Source organism: Orbicella faveolata, unplaced genomic scaffold (assembly GCF_042242905.1).
Source record: "Orbicella faveolata isolate gen_17 unplaced genomic scaffold, um_ofav_v1 contig_1, whole genome shotgun sequence".
NCBI lineage: Eukaryota > Metazoa > Cnidaria > Anthozoa > Scleractinia > Merulinidae > Orbicella > Orbicella faveolata.
In genome coordinates this window covers 35,198,963-35,218,004 of record NW_028301536.1, presented here as the reverse complement: position 1 = coordinate 35,218,004, position 19,042 = coordinate 35,198,963, and the positions used below count along the sequence as shown (strand labels likewise).

The window sequence follows — 19,042 nt, the reverse complement described above, 5'->3', positions numbered from 1 at the left end:
GTATATGATAGATTAAAATTAGAATGTCTCGTCTTACTGAACGTTCATTTCAACCTTAAACATTTATGGACTTCACAGTACAGACTAAGGCGTGATGGTGTCTTTGCAAACTATTGTGAAAGCGATCATTCGTTTTGCCTTTGAAAAGTCGCTACAAGCTTGTAAAGCTTGTAAATTATACAGAACAGTTTTCTATCTTTTACGTATTGTTTTGTAAACTAAATTTTTCAAAGAGGGCAGAATTTATTTCTTTACAATATGGCTGTTTACCTTAGTTCATTAACTATCTTTTAAATTGTAAACACAAGTAAAATGATTTCATTAGTGACATAGCGAATCTTCCATCAACATTTCACACGAGTATTTTTATAGTGTATTTTGTGAAGCTGATGTGTCAAATTATACATTAAACTTCTTTGCCCGCTCCTCGGAGAAGCAATTTCTATTACGATATCTAAGACGTTCTGTTAAGTTCTCATAACCGAAAAAGACGAACCTGTAAAAACGTGCGTCAGTTGCAACATGTTCACTTCCAGATATAAGAGGAGTTATTAAGAGACTGGTTCCATTGAAAAAACAGAGTGACCATCATCTAATAAATACTTAATGAATTCCTTACTCACTGCGGAGTATGGCGTAAGTTCGCACAGCAGTGTGCAAGAAATATCATAACAAGATCATTGTCTCTTCAACAGAATCTATTTTTACAACTCCTTTCGGACAAACGCATCGCGTCACTGTACTCTAACACGCGCTCGCTTCTATGGTGTGTTTTTAGAACGTGACGTAACTCATTAACTCCTGCGGTTACCAATTTATTCGCATCGATTTCAAGTCTGATTAAGGTCCACGGAACCGGTGGTTTAATAATCAGTGGGTCAATATCGAAAATACAAATTGCTTTTCGTCTGTCAAGAACAAGCTAGCCCGGTTTGACAGATTGCCAAGTTAACTTTGAAGCTTTCGAGGGTATCGTCACTTTGGACAAGCGAAATGTATCGGTATGGTTTGCAGTTGTTCTTCAACTTTGCTTTCATCATAGCAATAATAGGTACGTAAGCTTGTGCGACGGTCCTGTATTCTCACAAAGTAACATGATTGTCTATGCTAAGACATGAGCTAGGAGTCAATGGACAGATTGTTGATAGCACGGTGTTTTCTACTTTGTAAATGAAGTTGAGGTGTAGTTGTTTTAATCAAGCCTGTTGTTACTCGCCAAGTATTTCTATTTTTGTCTTTACAGACGCATAATAATATCGTTCAATCGCTTTACTCAGTCGAGATCTGTATCAATACCGTTCCGCGCGTCAACCACTCTCGCTGCTTCTCAGTCTTAAACTTAGTTCATCGCTGAATTAAAATTCCAAATGGAAATTTTTTTTGTTCGTTGGAAAAGAAACACGGAATTACTCATAGCTCTTCTTTTTACGCCGATAAGAAATTTTAACACCACTGAATCTATAGTTACCTTCTGCTTACCTTTTTCTTTTTAATTTCTTGTCGTTTAAACTCCCGTTGATGTTACTTGGTTTGGGAACACTCGCTTCCACTGTTGAATAGTGGCGAGACTCATTCAAATTTACATTGTTTTTGTTACGAAAGGTTGCCTAGGTAAATTTTCATTTTTTCTCATTTTCTTAAATGCCGCGTTTGATAACTTTATTATATTATGTAAACTTGGCTGCACTCAGCGGTAAATGGATACGTTCGCTAGAGAGTCAGAGCATCTTATCACCACTACTGAAGGAAAGGAGTTTTTGAACACATAAAACTTATTTTACTGTTATTACCAGACAGTTATTTTGGCTTCGAAACAACCGTATTTCTAATTGGCTCTTAAGCAAAGACGCGAAAAGGTTACCTTTTTCACTAACACCCATACAGTCTCGAAGCTTTTTGCACCAATTTCTTCAATTTGAATTAACTTTCAGTAAATGAAAAGCGGTGATGTCTTATCGCTTTCAAATTAAAATTGATCGATTTTATAAAAACACAAGACAAGAATTACCATAAGTTTACATTGTGCAGAAATAACAAAATAGACTTTACTGCTCTGTTTCAATTTTAAGTCCACGAAACGAAATTTGGAATATTAACTTACGCGCGCCTCACAAAAGAATGATGAAATTTTATTTATTTTTCTCTGCAAATATTCATAGGAATCCTTTTTGCAGATAATTGCTACATATTTGCGGGATTTACGAGAAGAGAGAGAGAGTTCACTATTAATTGCATACTGTGGTTTAGCTTGTTATTCCACTGTCTTCGCAATAACGTGGCAACGCAACAATGCCGCCGGCTCATTCTCTTTTTTAATGTGGCGGCCATTTTCGCTTCTTTTCTGGAGGGGGGGGGGGGGGTTAAAGGGGGGTAGGTGAGGGGATGTCTAGGGTTCTATTAAACTGGATCTCTTCAACCTAAGCATGACTTCGGAAGGTTAGGATCTCGACGTTTGAACTAATCTCAGACTGCATTAATAAGGCTTATAAGAAAATCAATTCTGATCAAATCAGATTTTGAAACACTTCGGTGTTATATACCTAAGCTGCGCCCTTTATGGGAGTAAGAGGTGACAACTGATTAAGGTTGCCATTGAAGTTAGAATAAGGAGTGGTTTCTCAAAAGAATATGAGTATTTATCGTTCCTATCTCTACAGCGCAGGTCGTCGCTTAATGGCATATCACATGGCATGGCATGACATCATATTATATGGCATGGCATGATATGAGATGAAACGGCAATACATGACATGACGTAATATAACATGGCACGGCGGACATGACATACCGTGACGTAACATGACATGAACTATTTCCGTGTCGTGTTGTGTCATGTCAAGTCAAGTCATATTATCTTATGGCATAACACTTCTGCAGTTCGTCACACGATATATTAGACGAATTAATAGGATTATTCAGCCTGAATATGCCATTATTAAATGAACTAACCCACGGCACCTCTTGTTGACAGACGCAGTCACCAAAAGCGATGACGACGAGCTCAGGCTGGTGAACGATCTTTTCCACAGCGACAACTACAGCAAGGAAGTCAGGCCAGTGAAGAACAAGAATGCTGCTATCAAAGTTATTTTTGGCATTGCTTATACTCAGCTTGTCGAACTGGTAAGTAATCAGCCAGAACCAAAAGAGTTTTGAGACTTTTTTTTACTACATATACCTCCAATAGCAATGCATCAGGTCATCCGAAAGGAATTTCCTATACAGTTTAATTATTACCTCTTAATTACTGTTCTTCTTCCGGGAATGCTTTTACTACAGGATGAAAAGAATCAAGTTCTTGTTAGTAACGTGTGGATAAGACAAGTAAGTGATTGATTTCATTTTAGGGGTGTGGTTGGGGATTTCGAGAAAATATATGTCATGATGATTTTGTGTAAGTTCTGCGGTACTGGGAGGCTCGGCGCTTTTAATGTTAGCTACGGTTGTGTGCAATATATATGTGGGAGGCGCAGTGGCCTCATGATTGGTGCGCTCGACTACGAAGCGAGCGGTCTGGGTTCAAGTCCTGGCCCGGGACATTGTGTTGTGTTCTTGGGCAAGACACTTTTCTCCCACAGTGCCTCTCTCCACCCAGGTGTATAAATGGGTGCGGGCGAATTTAAAGCTGGGGGTAACCCTGCGATGGACTAGCATCCCATCCAGGAGTGGGGGGGGGGGGGAGGGTAGAAATACTCCTTGTCGCTTCATGCTACTGAGACCGGGATAAGCTCCGGCCTGATGAGCCACCTTACCTACGGGTTGTGTGCGGTTGTGTTCTTGAGGCCAGACACTTAACTCTCATAGTGCCGCTCTCCTCCAAAAAGTATAAATGAATGATGAGTGAATTTAATATGGGGTGGAGGTAACACTGCCATAGACTAACGTCATATCCAGGGGGAGTGAATACATCCCTCTAGCCGCAATGAAGACCGGTATAAAACCCAGGTGGTATTTGATGAATGTTAGAAAAGCCAGCTGTGACTTATTTTTGGCTTTAAAATCAGAATTGGGAATCGCCTGTCCATTCGTATCTAGATAACACATCTTCAGTGTAAACACAGAGGGCGGGAATGGCTGACTGTTTATTTTATTTGTATTGCCTTAGAAATGGAACAATCATCTTCTACGTTGGAATTCGTCTCATTATGGTGGAATCAAGTCAATCAATGTGGATCCTAAACTTGTCTGGCTTCCAGACATCGTGTTGTATAACAAGTTAGTACATCGCTTTATAATAACAAGATCACGAAACCTAGGAAGGCTGTTTGGTTGACTATAACATGATGTTATTGAAAACAAATAAAAGGGTCCGTCACAATTGTTGAAACAGGTCAGCTTTATTAATTCCCCGGTGCAACCTAATCAATGTTGCAGACGACGGGAAAATCATGCCGCACGAAGAGGGCCTCTGCAGAGAAGAGGCTTGAAGTCGTTGGTAACAACTTTTTAAATTTAGTTGTCAACAATCATAAAACAGCTTCTCCTTTTCAAACTAGCTTTGTTGGCCATAACAAACCCCAAAGTTTGCCACAAACGAGTACGTAAGAAACAATAACGGTAATCTGCAGTGAAGAAAACCAGTAGTACATTTTCAAATTGAAATCCAGGAACTAAAAGCTGGTTTTCATTAGTGCATACATTACCATAAGCAGTAGCAATCACACGCATGCTCAGTAAGGTGCTGCGAAGTAGCGCCTTTGGTTAAGAAATTTTCCCAACAAGGGGGTGGTAATTATCAACATCTGATCGTGTATCTTGCCTTTGCTAATCCTTATACTAACGCGTTAATGAAAGAATATGAGGGTCGATAAATCACATATTTAGTCTTGGGAATTTCCTCCGTCGAAACTGTTTCACTGACGCTTGTGATGTTGTTTTTTCCAGTGCGAATACTGGAATAACAAGTGGTAACATGGACCAATTTAAGACCAGGGTAATACTTTCAAGCGATGGTACTAACACCTGGTGAGGTTAAAGCACTTTTAGTTTGTCAGACAGCTTGGTGTTAGAGTGGTTTTCATTTGAGTGTCGAAAAGTAATTGGTTTTGCATCAACTGCGCTACACGATTGGCTGAAAAAACTCGCGCCACTTTATTCATCCAATCAGAAGTAAATCCAGAACCAAACGTTCGCACTCGTTTTCCCGCGCTTCGCGTCAGCTACCTGTACTTACTTCTAGTTTTGATTGGTTCACTGAATTGTTTGTGTCCTTTGTGATTGACTAGAATGATTACTTTGATTACACTCAGTTGAAAACCCCTCTGATAATGACCAACTATACACTGAAGTAATATATCAAACACGAAAGACAGTGTTTGACCACATTTCCAAACACCGAGAAGGGAGTTGAAAGTGCGACACATAGCGGAGTATTTTTGACGAGCTTCGAGGTGTTTGGAAATGTAGTGAAACACTGTCTTGAGTATATCTTCTCAATCGAAACTAAAACTAAAGAGAAAACAAAGAATTAAAATCGTAAAAATCTATGCTAATTAAGATCAGATCTCTAAACATCATCACGGTCATGATTTCCTTTGTTTAAACTTGATGAATTATTAATGAGTTTGAGATGGTAAATTGAAACCTCGGCGAATATTCTGCGAGAAAAAGTCAAATAGAATATGCGCTGAGGTTCACTGGTTTTAGGGTCTTGTAGTATAATTTCCAGAGGTGAATATCAAGAACTGCAAAATATTGAGATAAAAAATGGAAAATTTTGGAAAGAGAATACGTGAAAGTGCTCGCGTAACTGCTTATTTTGTTTGTTTTTTCTGTTGCCATGTTATCAAATTTTGCATTTCCAGAATGTATATCTTTTATTTTTATTTATTTATTTATTTATTTTTTTTTTGTCATTTGGGGAGGAGAGTGGAAATCAGATTCACATCAATAAATTAAATCCTTTTTTGGCGAAGCTTGTTTGGTCAAGTAGGGGGAACATATTTTTAATTACGGGCCTCGACTGACACGCAACACGACACAAAAAAAAGATCTGATTGAGTGTTTCATCGCTGGTTTCATTTTTTGGGGGATTATTGGTTATGTACATATTGTATTTTAGAGAAATTCAAATACGTGTCTTATGCGACCGTATCGCTTTTCCCGGCTGTAAAACCACAGCAAGTACATTCCTTAGGAAGGTAGGAATAACTTTGTGATTTCGCATTTTCTTATTGGTTATTTATTTGTTCGCAGGTATGCTCCAACAATTCTGCGGAGTCGCTGCGCCATCGATATCAAGTTCTTTCCATTTGATGACCAGAAATGTGATCTGCACTTCGGTTCATGGACATATGACGGACTCCGAGTGGACTTACTAAACGCTAGCACGTCAGTTGATCTGGCCTCTTATATGAAGAGCGGAGAGTTTCAAATGGTGGAAGCTCCCGTCAAAAGAATTATTGTTAAGTACAGGTGAGGATCGGTTCCATCTCCGCAGTCATCACTCAGTCATGAATGAGAAACTAATATGAATTAAGTCTAAGAAGTAAAAGAAAACTACAAGACTTGTCATCTATTATGCGGTGTCAGGGACCTTGCCAAGGACGACGCCTAACAAAAAATGGATTTATATTTAACCTATCTGAATCTGCACTGTACGTCAATCGGTCTTAAAAACTTGCTTACACTAAATATGTAATGCCAGTGATCAATTCCAAGAGAAATATGAAAGAGTTGCGGTCGTGGCCTCAGTTCTCCAAAATACGCAGAACTTCAGGTCATTTCTCGTTGTTGATCTGCAAAGGGCGGCTACGAAATGTAGAAAGATTTAAAACGCACGTGCACAGCTATTGGTCTGCTCATTAAACCTTTTATTGGTGACGTTTTCGTTGCCATCGTGGTTTGCTTTAAGCTTCCTAACATGTTGGAACTTAATTCACTGAATTAGCCATCTTACTGACAGTGCTGTAGTAAGCTAATAGATGCAGCCCAGAAAAATACAGTTAAAATGTTCTCGCCCCAGAGGACCCGGGCGAAGGTAAAACATAGCGGTATACCGACATAAGCTTCGGTCGAGCCTTAATACTTAACGCACTAAATTGATCAGTACTACATATAAATAGGGTAATCTCTTAGACTGCCTGTTTTGTGCTTCTCTACTCAGTTGCTGCCCAGAGCCTTATCCGAATGTGATTTACACACTACACATCAGAAGAAAGGTACTGTTCTACTTCAACAATCTGATCGTTCCCTGTTTTCTCATCACGGCTTTCGCACTGCTGACCTTTGTTTTACCGCCTAACACGGGAGAGAGAGTAACGCTTGTGATCACCACACTGCTAGCCATGACTGTTTTCATGCTTATGATCGCTGAGAACACACCGACAACCTCTGACGTCACTCCCTTGATCGGTAAATTCTTCGTAGCCTCTATGGTGGAAATAGGACTGGCACTGATCGCGACTTGTTTCGTTCTTAACATCTACGAAGCCACAGGACCGAGCTCCGAAGTTCCACAGTGGGTGCGCGTTATACTAATCGATATCTTAGCGCCGATTCTTCGTGTAACCCGACCTAAGGAAAAGCCACAGCGAAGATTTAACCCAACCAACATCCACTCGTATAGCCCAATGTTACCCGAACACAACGGAAACAATTTCGAACTGGACGGAAGTCCAAAGGATGTCCTGGTCATCGCGCCGAAGGTCGGCGATAAGGTGCTAACGTCCCGAGACTTCATTAACTCTGTGAATGACAACAACATCCGACATAGGGTACCTTCTTCGCAAGACAAGCTTTTGGAAGGTATCAATGTGCTCACTGAAAGAGCAAAAGAACAGGAAAAAGAAGAAGAAGTGAAGGAGGAGTGGGAATCAGTCGCTAAAGTTATAGACAGGTTCTTTCTGTTGCTTTTCATTGCAACTGTGGCCATATCGACAGCGCTGATTTTCTTACAGCGACCGAGCTATGCCACCATGTAAATGAACTGGGTCCAAGAGTATTCTAAGAGTTTGGGACTGGTGCCCATTTTTCCTCTGTGTGCGAGGAGGCTTGGCTGCATGTCTTTAGTGAAATTGCGAGTGCCTAAGAGATGCTATTGGCAAAGTCACATTGGTTGAGAAGGTTTTCTGTGGTTGGTGAAGAATAAGAAACCTTGGAGAATTACATAAAGAATGAAACAGCTTCACAACGGAATATTAGAAATTGGGCGACCATATTTAGAGTATTGGAGATTTATACGGCGAAATTATTTACGAAAAACGATAGAATTGTATACAACGTAAACCATGAGTGAACCGAGTCCTATTACAGTTATTTGACATAGAGTGATTATCCAGTGTAAGGAGAGCAGATATAACCTGATTAATAGTGAGAATTAAGACTTAATTAGCAAATGTTGTTTCGAAATCGTTAGGTTGCAATTTTGTTGGTATAGGTCATATAGCATTGTATTTTAATATCGAGCCTTTCAGAATTTACTGAGGGGTCCGACAAATTTTTCGGCTAGAAGTGTTGAGACTGTTAATTAATGTCCTGTACTTTTGTCTTGTGTAATTTCAATCTTGGTTTCAAATTAACTTAGACAAGAAATCATTGCAGAACAAGACAATCTGGTGTTTACAAAGATAAACTAAAAAAACCACCACAAGTTGTTTAAACTTTTAATTTAAAGAAATTCCAGTAAAGAGCAGTAAAGTCAGTGACACAATTTGACTTATACTGTTTTACATGTTTAAAAGCAAAAAGTATATATCTCTCACGATATTGGCTTTAATGAGTACATACCTTACTTTGAGTTCTTTTCGGACATACACATTAAAAAAAAACTCAATTTTATTAGTTATTAACCAAACCGTAATTCGGTTTATCCAAAAACAAAGCGAAATTTATACCAAAAAGGTTGTTTAACAAAAGACTCCCAGCACAGTTATAGAAATTTAATGCCTATTCTAGCGGGGTTTGCCCGCACTAAAGAAAAAGCAAATCTGGACAATTAAAAGCTTGCGAATATATAAGTGTAGATATGACTTTATCTTAGCGAATGTCCAAAAGTGACCCAGAACTATACGTGTCCTAGTGATTTGTCCAGAAAACCCAAGGTGATTTTAAAATCTGCAGAGTATATGAAAACAACGCACTTCTGGTTTGTAGTGCTGAAAACTCCTTTTAAACCCAACGGCAAGACGGCTGGTCCGTTGTAAACTGTCTAGAGTTCAGATTTGTCCTGTACATGGACACAAGTTGAAGCTTATGGTGCGAGTGCTCTTGGTTTAAAAGCAATGTTGAAGAAGACTCCAGCGTTGCTCGCGTTTGCTTTTTTTGCTTTTGTTTTACCCCCCAAGATGTTAAATAAAATGAAAACTGCACGGTGTTGCTGCTAGTAAACGACAAGATTTATTTTCCTTTTTGGTGTACTCAAGAAGAGTGTTCTGAAGTGAGGGGAGCCTATTCGTCAAGAATCAGACTTTTTCAGAACAGTGCTTCATGTTTCTTAAGTCCTTGTATTTGGTTTATTGGTATTTATTTTGTTTGTGTGTTTTTTTTTTTGGCATTTTCTGCTTTAATGTTATTCTGACACTTCCTTTCTTGGAAGAAACTTTTCTACATCCCTTCAAACCTGATTAAACAAAACACGACAGAATTCCTTTGGGAATTCGGCAGTTACTGTAAAGTTCGTTTTGCAAAAGAACCCCTCTACAGATTAAGAAGGCTTGTGCGGATCAGAACTTCTGAATACAAACTGCTGCCAATATAAACACATATAATATAGCTTAATTCTTTAATTCTCGTCATGTGTTTAAGTTATTTACTGTTCTGACGTCAGAAAGCAGAGTTAGTAACATAGAATGTGACATTTCAAATATCATTAGCTGACATTCACGCAGATAAGATTGTAACACAGAGCTCAAAAGATTATAATTAAAAACAATAGTTGATTTGAATCATTGTTTGGATAGTTTTCCCTTGAACTGCCTCGCTCGATATAATTACCCTGTTTGCTATGAGATCACTTTGAAATACTGAGTGTTACTGTTGCCACTTTAATCTAGGTAACGCTAAGGCCTGGTTCACGCTAGCGACATAGCGACAAAATGACATAAGGGTACAATCACTTATGTCGGTAACGTGAACATCGACATAACGAAATACGGAAAAGATCAGTGTTTTTTCCTTATGCTGTTAAGTTCATGCTGTTATGCGCTGTGTTATGTTGCTATTATGTCATTATGTCAGAATGTTCATACTGCAAACATAACGACAGGACGTCTTTCTTATTTCCTCTATGTCTATCTGGTTATGTCGCCAGTGTGAACTAGGCTCAATAAGCGCTTCATCTTGGAACTAACAAAAATAGCCATGCAACGTACGCGTTGAAGAAAACATACATTGAGAGTTGGCGAGTGCCATGGAAGCAAGAAAGAGCAGACAACTCCACAGCGTATTTCATTTTTTTAATATTATTACAAATTTTTTCAAAAATAAAATTCACTCAGAAGTCCTTCGCCCCTCGTTCTGCTGTTCTCGAGCTTTTCCCTCGTTACCAAGAGCTCTCCTGTTGAGTTGGAGCAGTTCATTCGGTGCCTTAAAATACAGAAGATGGTATCAAATTTTAAAAGCTTGTTTTTAGCAACATTCACTTCCAACCTCTAAGGATCAGATTCTAAATGGGCGAAGAGAAGATCAAACGATCAATGCGAATTAATGTTTGTACCGCAGAATGTAAGGAAGTCTCTTCAAACTTTCATTCGCGTTGAGTTTCCGATGACCTCAACTTTGAATTCTCACGTCCAATTCTCGCCCCTCAGTCAACGAGTAACATGTACCTGTACTTTGGAGAGGTGTCCAAACCGATAGCCATGAATTAGGCCTAGTTCACTCTCTTGTTCTTGTCGTTACATCGATGTGCTATACACTTATGTCATAAGAGTGAGCCAGGCTTAAACTGAAAGTCACAAGCTGATGCGCGGTCTTCATGGTTGTTTTTTCGAACGCTTGTCAGTTATAATAACAGGTGTAATTTTTTGGTAATCTTTTGGAGGTGATCGCATGAAAATTCAGAGGTGCCAACTGAAGTCTTATAAGTGTAACTGGTTTTGATCTAAGCTGGTTGAAACTGAATTTTTTAACACCATTTTCAGTTGGTTGAACTGAAGATCTGAAAGGAGACGGTGAATTCCCGCTTTATCTTTGCTATCAGCGGTTTCGAAACCTAGCCTCGCTGTTGAGTAATTGCACCGTGTCGCCACAAACTGTAAAAAGTTGTTTTACAGTAAATTCAAATACATTATTATGCAAGTCTTACCAATGGAAATGTTGCTCGCAAGCCAGGGCGTTTGGAATCGCTTTCAAGCCAGTCCTAGACCTGAAATCACAGACAAAAGGGAGAATTTCCATGAAGACCCTAAGATTTAACCTTATTTAAACTTTCCTAGAGACCGTGTTTGTTTAGTAGTCGTTCTCTTAATATTCTAATCCTTTTTTTTTTCTCTGCGCAAGTCATCCCGAATCCTGCAAGCAAATTAAAAGACAAGGAACAAGACTGTCAAACTCACAGCCTTGAATAAAGTTGACAAACCAGGATAACGCATTACGCTTATTTAATTAACGAAGAGGTCAATTGGTCTTGTATTTACTACTCAGTTGTATAAAAATCCTCAAAAAACGCGCTTTGACCTATCTGACCAAACGCAAAAAGCAGAGCGTTTTTGTTTCAGCGATTCAAGAGTAGAACAAAAAATATTTATTTCTTAACCTTACGAACATTTTCTGGCCAAAGCAATTCGGGTAGTTGAAAAGTAATTTGTACAGGTTTATAAGCGTGGAAGACTTCTTACCAGGTTGCATTGATCATGGAGTAATGACTGGTGAACGCTCTATCCAGGCACGAGGAGCACATTAACAGCTCGGTCGTATCCATTACTTCACAAGTTGACTTGCAACACTTTATCTGAAAATTATTTAGAAAATAGAAATCGAGTCATAGAGGTTTGGGTGAACGAGGAATGCTTTCAATTGATGTTTCCTCAACTTTTTGGAGTTCTCCCAAACTTTCACGTTTTCAAAATCATTACCACACCGACTTATTTTTAAAGAGTGTGATATTTGTCTAGAAGTATACGTTCTTTCTAGACAAGAGGAGACGATCGTAATTTCAAATTTTTTTTTACTTTGAATTAACTTCTATATTAAAAGCGCGAAATGCACCCTGAAAAAAACCGATTATTTCTTGCATAACTCTAACATATTGTATAACGACGTTCCTACCTGTCTCTGAAGCTTGTACGAATAAAGCTTCGTATGACTGGGATATTCCAAAAGATGATCAATAAGATGTCCACGACCATCACATAAAACTAATCTGAGAAACAAAAAAAACCTAATTGAAAGGGATTGACTAGATCATTAGTACGTAGTGTGTGCCTTGTGACCTCAAACCAAACAATAGCGGAGTTGAAAGCCCTGGCAAATGAAGCCACATTAGTTGACAAAGGTTAATGTCGGAAACATAAACTGACTTGCAAAGTGTTCAGTCGGTTTGTCATACGGAAAACACCGTGTAGCAGTCAGCTCTCAGGCAATACAAAGAGGTCATAATTTTAACTAAAAGGACAGTTCATTAGTCCACGCACGTGCGAATCCATTGTGTGTACTCAAGACAAGACTATCTTCCATAGACCTATGTCAGACTCAGTCAAAGTGAACGAAATTAATTACAAGTACGCATATCAATGCTGGTCAAACGGCGTGGTAAGTCCAAGAAAGTTAGCAGCTTGTGTTTATTTGCCACTTGCAATTGGCACAGACTGTACTCGAAGGTCGTAAATCGAATCAGATTTACGAACTTAAATGACATTCAACTAACACCGACGTGGAGTATAAAAGAAGGAGAATGTTAAAAGCATTACACTCCATATACAGCCAAAACTGCCTAGACAGACACCTCCCACGAATTGACACCTCCTTCCAATGGACACTTCCCACAGATGGATACCTCCTGCAGATGGACAACTCCTTCGATCTGAGACACCTCCTGTAGAGGGACACCTAGAAATGGACATCTACCTTGAATAGACACCCCCAGCAGACGGGCACCTCCCAGAGGTGGACACCTCCCACGGGCAGATACTTAATCAATTGAGGATCCCAGCTACATATAATGTACTTGCAAACACATCGTCTTTGTCCTACAATTATCACCTCTCCTAAGCAGAATGCAACAGACAGCAGTCCCAAAGGTGTCCAGTTACAGGAAGTACATGACTATACATGACTGTATATTAACTGCACTTGTAAGAGCCTTTACTCACCCACACTCAAAACAGTAAGCCAAATTTGACCTCACACCACACTCACTGCACCTGACATCTTTCGATTTTCGAAGCTTTTGGCATCTGGAAGGAAGGGAGAAAATGATTTAGGTGTGCATACACATACCAAATCAGTATCGTAAAACCAGGACGTATTGATACCAGCTGTATTGCTTCGGCAGCCAGGAAATCCATTTCATCAAAAATAAAGAGCAGGCAGGACTAACACACAGTTAGCAAGACTATGGGTTGGTCTAGTCACCCACCTTTTGTAATATTCTTTTAATGAGCTGGAGTAAACTGATCCTTGAGAATTCCTCTATGAAAACAACAGATACAAGCAACTCAGAACATCTGAGTGAGGTGTAACAGTTGGCAAAGCATGTATGCCAATAAAAGTGAATAAATGATCCAATAACCTTGAAATAATTTAACAGGTGACCTTAAGATGCTATCTGTCACGACACACCATGACCACAGATAACTGTTTCACTGGTAAAGAGAAAAAAAATGGGTGGCATGTACCGGTAATAGACATGAAGATTTTATTCATTGATTAGTCCCTGGCAAGTTCTCTCGAAATGAAAAAAACATCTTGAAATCACTATTTTGTAACCTCCTAAGAGAAGATGTGATAAAAAAAACAAAAAAACAAAAGAAGTATCATGCAGCCACAGACCTCTAATCTTAAATTTAAAGTGTGTGCACATATAATAAAATCAGGCTAAAGCAACTCATCCAAAAGGAAGACTAGATAAACTAACCAGAGGGAAGCAAATGAAAAGTTGCAAGATATGGAGAAAACAGGAAAACAGTGTATGAATTAAATATAACCAGACCTGTTGATTGTGAGGAACCTTGGACTGACCACCATCAAACACTGATTCTACAAAAAATATAGCAAAAGAAAACACGCTGCATCCTTTACAACGTGAAAAAATAACATTGGATTCCCAAAACGCTTTTCAGAAAATTTGCTTTCAAAGATTATTTCTATATAGTACATACCTATTGTGGAGTTACCAGTCTTCACCGTGCAATCTTGTGGAAGGTGACCTACACGTTTACACTGCCAGCTGAAAACAGCAAAACACAGATAGTGTATCAGTGTAAAATGATATTTAAATTTGCATCCAGGTTAGTTTTGATGATTTTCTGTAACCTACCATTTATAACTTGACAATGTGCTGATTTGATCTTTATATTTAAGCTTTGTTGAGTCCCAGACCTCTGACTGTTGTACTGGAAGATTTGATTGATAAGGCTGCCCTCTGAAAAGATTCAAGAGGAATCCAAAATTATTAATAATAATTTTTCAAACACTCTTTTACAGCCGGTGGCCTGCTTAAAATGATTGTGCCTACTGTGTCATTTTAGAAAGACAAGTTTTAGTGGGTTACACAGTCATGCGCAAGGTTGGAGTGTCAAAATGAAAAAGGAAGTCCTTCAATATTATTTTAATGAATCAGCCACTAGGCCATTTTAAAAATCAAAACAGTCAGACTGTGCATGTGCTTGGTTCCTTAGCAATAGAGGACTTTTTCTGTGTCTTCAAAGCCTCATCTAAACATAAGGGGGTTTGGGAGAATTTGAGGCAGTTATGCAAATGTAAGAAGTAGTCGAGGGTTTGCAGGACTTTCAAGAATTCTCCTAACCCCAGCCCCGAGTGTCAAGATGAGGCTCTGTAAACACAAACAAGTCATATTAATAACTAATAGGACTAACCACAATACTAAAATACATCTCAAAAATAAAAGACCAATTTCGATATAATTCAGCCTAACACAATAGACCTTAGCACGAGGCTCTGGGGAATAAACCCCACAAACTCTGTAGTTATTCCCCAGAGCCTTGTACCGAGGTCTATCATTTTAGGCTGAATCTTAATTAATCGAAATTGGTCTACTTGACACAACTATTTTACATACTCTCACCTATTAAAAACACACCTATTAAATATTTTAAAAATAATCATACAGCATGCTTGGGGAATGTGTAATATACCTTGACTGCCTTTCCTTACGCTTCTGGCCTGGCATTGTAATTAAAGAAGGAATTCTGCTTGAACTTTCACCAGGTGTTTTTATTGATTTGTCTGATTTCAAGTTCTGTTAAAGAAGTTCACAAATGTACTTTACAATAATTATATCTTTAATTACAGACCTGTAATACAATTTTGTCAATTAAAAAATAATATATTATTAGCAGAGGCAGCATGGCGGAGTGGTTTAGAGTGCTGGTTTTGTAATCTGGAGGTCCTCGGTTCAAGGCCTTCATCCTGCCACTAACAGGATTTGTTTTGCAGTAGTCCCAAGTTCAAATCCTCGGTCACACTTTCTAAATACATTTGTAGCCAACTGGTCTGCCTCCTGCCAGTTGGGATTTTTAACTGTGTTATGTTTATTTGAAATATTTGTTTCCTTTGTTTCAGTGGCATGACTGTAAACTAGCTAAGCTTAACGCTTATAAAGCTAAGTGCATGACCACTATAAATAAAATTTACATTTTACATTACATTAATATTAAAAATAATGTAGTTAGTATTTCAAAAACAAAAACCCTACTAGTAACCTCCGTTTTGGAATTTAGTCCAAAAAAATCTATATTATCTTCTTCTGTGCTTTCATCACTCTCCATGCTTTCAGATGAAGAATCTCCACCTTTGTCATCTTTAAGATCACTGTCATCTGAGGAGTCACAGTCTTTGTACGCTAGACAGAGGGAAAAGACATGTTTATTAAGTAATATATCAAACACAAAAGACTGTGTTTGACCACATTTCCAAACACCAAGAAGAGAGTTGAAAAACGACACACAGCAGAGTATTTTTAATTAACTTCAAGGTGTTTGGAACTGTGGTCAAATGCTGTCTTGAGTGTTTGATATACCTTCTCAATCAAAACTAAAGCTAAGGAGAAAATGGAGAAATAAAATCGTGAAAATCTATGCTAATTAAGATCAAATATCCAAACACTGCCACAGTCATGAATTCCTTTGTTTAAACTTGATGAATTATTAATGAGTTTGAAAATAACATTTTTCAATTGATTCAAACAATCATTACACATACAATAACTGACCAGTTGCAGGACTTTTATAAGAATATATTTACAACTTACTGAACATAGTTTTGACAGTGAGCTACATATGGAACAGTCAATCATCTAAAGAGACGACTAATTTAATAATCATTTCTGATATAAGTGGAAAATTCTTGTAAACGATAGTTTTTTTTAAGTCTTTGATGCGAGGCACAGTTGCATCATGGTTAGTATCAGGTGATCTGGGTTCACCCTACCGAGGTATTGCATGATGAGTTCTTGGACAAAGTATTTCTGATCAGTCTTGCATTGTCCCTCTTCAAACAGGTATATAAAAGTGTACTCATCAAATGAATTAAATGATGGGGGTTACATATGAGGCGGTACTAGCTGTCTAGGCCAGCATCCCATATGGGAGGAGTAAGACTCTATGTTGTTCTATTTATATAAATAGAATAGTACAGCATAGGGTCTTACACCTTCCATAGGTTAGCACTCTGTTAGACATATGCATACTGCACCTGATTGAAAAAACATTGCCTGAACAAACGTATGAACCAAATACTATATATGACTTTATAAAATTGTGGAAGACTGAAAAAGCATGAGCATGATCATGAATATTCAACTGAAGATAAATTCCTTGTGGCACTTGATAATCACAGGTCAGCTGCCCAAGTGGTGAACATACAACTTACACTGTAGATTTAAGCATTTTTTGCAGGGAAAATAATGATCAGAATCTTATTTCTCCTCGAGTTATCAACACAACAGTTATTTCACTTGTGAGAATTAGAAACTGCATGGTCACCAAATAAAAATAAAAATATATACAAGATGGGTATCTAGACACAAGTGATGAGAATTTGAATGCTGACAATTAATGACATTATGCATGTACCTAGCAGTGCTGATGGAATAGTGAGTGGTTCAGAAGGGGTCAAAGGAGAGGAATTTAAGTTTGGCTTCACAACTGTACTAGCAGAATCCAAAGTTTCAGCATCTTCTTTGTTGCTGTTTTGCTTTCTTCTCCTTCTTCTCCTCCTTCTCTTTGCTGGTGGTTCTCTCCTGACATCTGTCAATAACAGAATAAAACACAAGGTTACTCCCTCCGACTTAGGAGATTCTTTCACTGACAAACTGCGCAATATAATAGAATTTACATTGAAGTTCTTATTAACTTATTGGTTCCTCTACTGACTGTTACCAGCCAGGATGAGCATTGGCCTTTGTTCCACTTCTGACATCATAACCTTTGGCCAGAATTGGCATCACTTAATATATACTCCAATTCTACAGGCAGAAAAGGTCTTTCCAACCATTAACCCAGATCAGAGTGACTGGGTAAATTGGGCTTGAGATACATTATTAATAATGCATGAATTTTAGAACTCTCCATTTCCTATCCTTCTGTTTCTTTTGCATATATAGGTAATAGTTACTCCAAACATCTTCTGCAAGATCTCTGTCTTCACAATAAGTACTGGACTTTCTAACTGCCAGGATAGAAATAATCTATTAATTCTAGCACCTTCGTTCTTGGAACTTCCACATGCACTTGTTATGAGAGATCCAAACACTACACCTTCATCTGAACCTACAGTAAAACACAAACAACTTTCTCAGTGATGTACCTAAGATTTAGTTGAATGCCAATTATTGTTTTGTTTTGAATTCTTCTTTATTTTTATTTTTTTTTTACATTGGATAGTATTTAAAGTAAATGTAAGTTGTCTAGCTAAGCTACTTTCTAGTCATTTTTTTAAGCTGTGTTATCAGACTGCAAGAAATATACTACAAGATCTGGTTCAAAGAGATCTAAAAAACAACTGAGCATTTCTTTCACCTTTTTCCCCATTTATGCCTACAATGCAAGCATTCATGCCCACAACATACATATACTGGTCAGCGTCGACTTGAGTTTAACTTGGTCGTAACTTAAACAATCTTTGCTCAACTGTCCAAGGCAAACTCAGTTCAATGCCTTACTAGCTCACTTTGTTGGCTCAAAATAACATCGTCGACACAGTCAACAGAGTCAAATGCAAAACTAATAAGCCACATGCTACTTGTAGCTAGGAATCATGAGACAGTCTTGTTCTGTTGTACAGCAGGACTACTCTATGTCTCCTGTACTTACCATATCTATCAGATACATTTCTAAGCTCTTCCTTACTCACTTGACCTGTGGCAATTTTATAACCCTGTGCACAATCAAAACAAACACATCTATATATTTAAGTAAGTAAAGATTAAGTCTGCATTCAAGCTAATGGGCCATAAGGTGCTAATCTCCAGTGTAATGGTAACAATAACTTTATTTCTGTGTCAAATACAACTAGCCAAAGGATGAATCCCTTTACTAAAAAGGGACATTTTCTAGAGTAAGACGTACTTACATGATTAAGACAAATACAGGTTAATATTGTTTAATAGGATATCTTAGGGTAACTAAGGGCACCTTGTTATCTGTTATAAATAAAATTTTCTCCACAAACCTGTAAATTTCCAAGAAATTTGTCAAGCTTAAAACCTTTGGCATCTAAAGTTCAACACCAACATAACAAAATCTTAATAAATTGGACTGTTTGAAAAAAAAATCACAGAGAAATTACTTACACATATAAGCCGGTCTCTTGTTGTTGAAAGAGTTCATTTTGACGAAGTCTTTTGAACTGTTGGAGTTGTCAGTACGGTGCTTCAGTTAGTACTATTTTACACGACGTGATAGCACGAGGCAGAAACGACTGA

The 19,042-nt window shown here is 38.1% G+C and overlaps 2 protein-coding genes across 3 annotated transcripts in view; one reads left to right on the top strand and one right to left on the bottom strand.

The window, feature by feature from the left end:
* Positions 1-9,884, top strand: part of LOC110040838 (neuronal acetylcholine receptor subunit alpha-3-like) — a 20,261-nt gene extending 10,377 nt beyond the window's left edge. For both annotated transcript variants that reach the window (XM_089274239.1, XM_089274236.1), the window contains 6 exons: positions 2,972-3,123; positions 3,280-3,324; positions 4,106-4,215; positions 4,885-4,965; positions 6,196-6,414; positions 7,106-9,884. In XM_089274239.1, coding sequence (XP_089130365.1) covers positions 2,972-3,123; positions 3,280-3,324; positions 4,106-4,215; positions 4,885-4,965; positions 6,196-6,414; positions 7,106-7,922 — 1,424 coding nt within the window. In that variant the 3' untranslated portion in view covers positions 7,923-9,884. The remainder of the gene's footprint in view (positions 1-2,971; positions 3,124-3,279; positions 3,325-4,105; positions 4,216-4,884; positions 4,966-6,195; positions 6,415-7,105) is intronic.
* LOC110040849 (uncharacterized) lies at positions 9,479-19,042 on the bottom strand. Its single transcript, XM_020746120.2, has 16 exons — positions 18,911-19,042; positions 18,790-18,833; positions 18,432-18,495; positions 17,823-17,888; positions 17,193-17,366; positions 15,822-15,961; positions 15,255-15,358; positions 14,417-14,521; positions 14,259-14,326; positions 14,090-14,136; positions 13,517-13,569; positions 13,251-13,334; positions 12,208-12,301; positions 11,778-11,890; positions 11,246-11,305; positions 9,479-10,524 (listed from the first exon to the last, which is right to left on the bottom strand). Exons 1-16 carry the CDS (start codon positions 18,945-18,947, stop codon positions 10,416-10,418), a joined length of 1,362 nt encoding a protein of 453 aa, XP_020601779.2. The 5' UTR covers positions 18,948-19,042; the 3' UTR covers positions 9,479-10,415.

Bases quoted from the DNA above. Each gene is read 5' to 3' on its own strand.
- LOC110040849 (XM_020746120.2), bottom strand. From the start codon at position 18,947: ATGAACTCTTTCAACAACAAGAGACCGGCTTATATGT. The intron at 17,889-18,431 runs GTAAGTACAGGA...GTTTTACTGTAG, and splicing joins AAATGTATCTGATAGATATG to GTTCAGATGAAGGTGTAGTG. The intron at 14,137-14,258 runs GTATGTACTATA...TATTTTTTGTAG, and splicing joins GACTGGTAACTCCACAATAG to AATCAGTGTTTGATGGTGGT.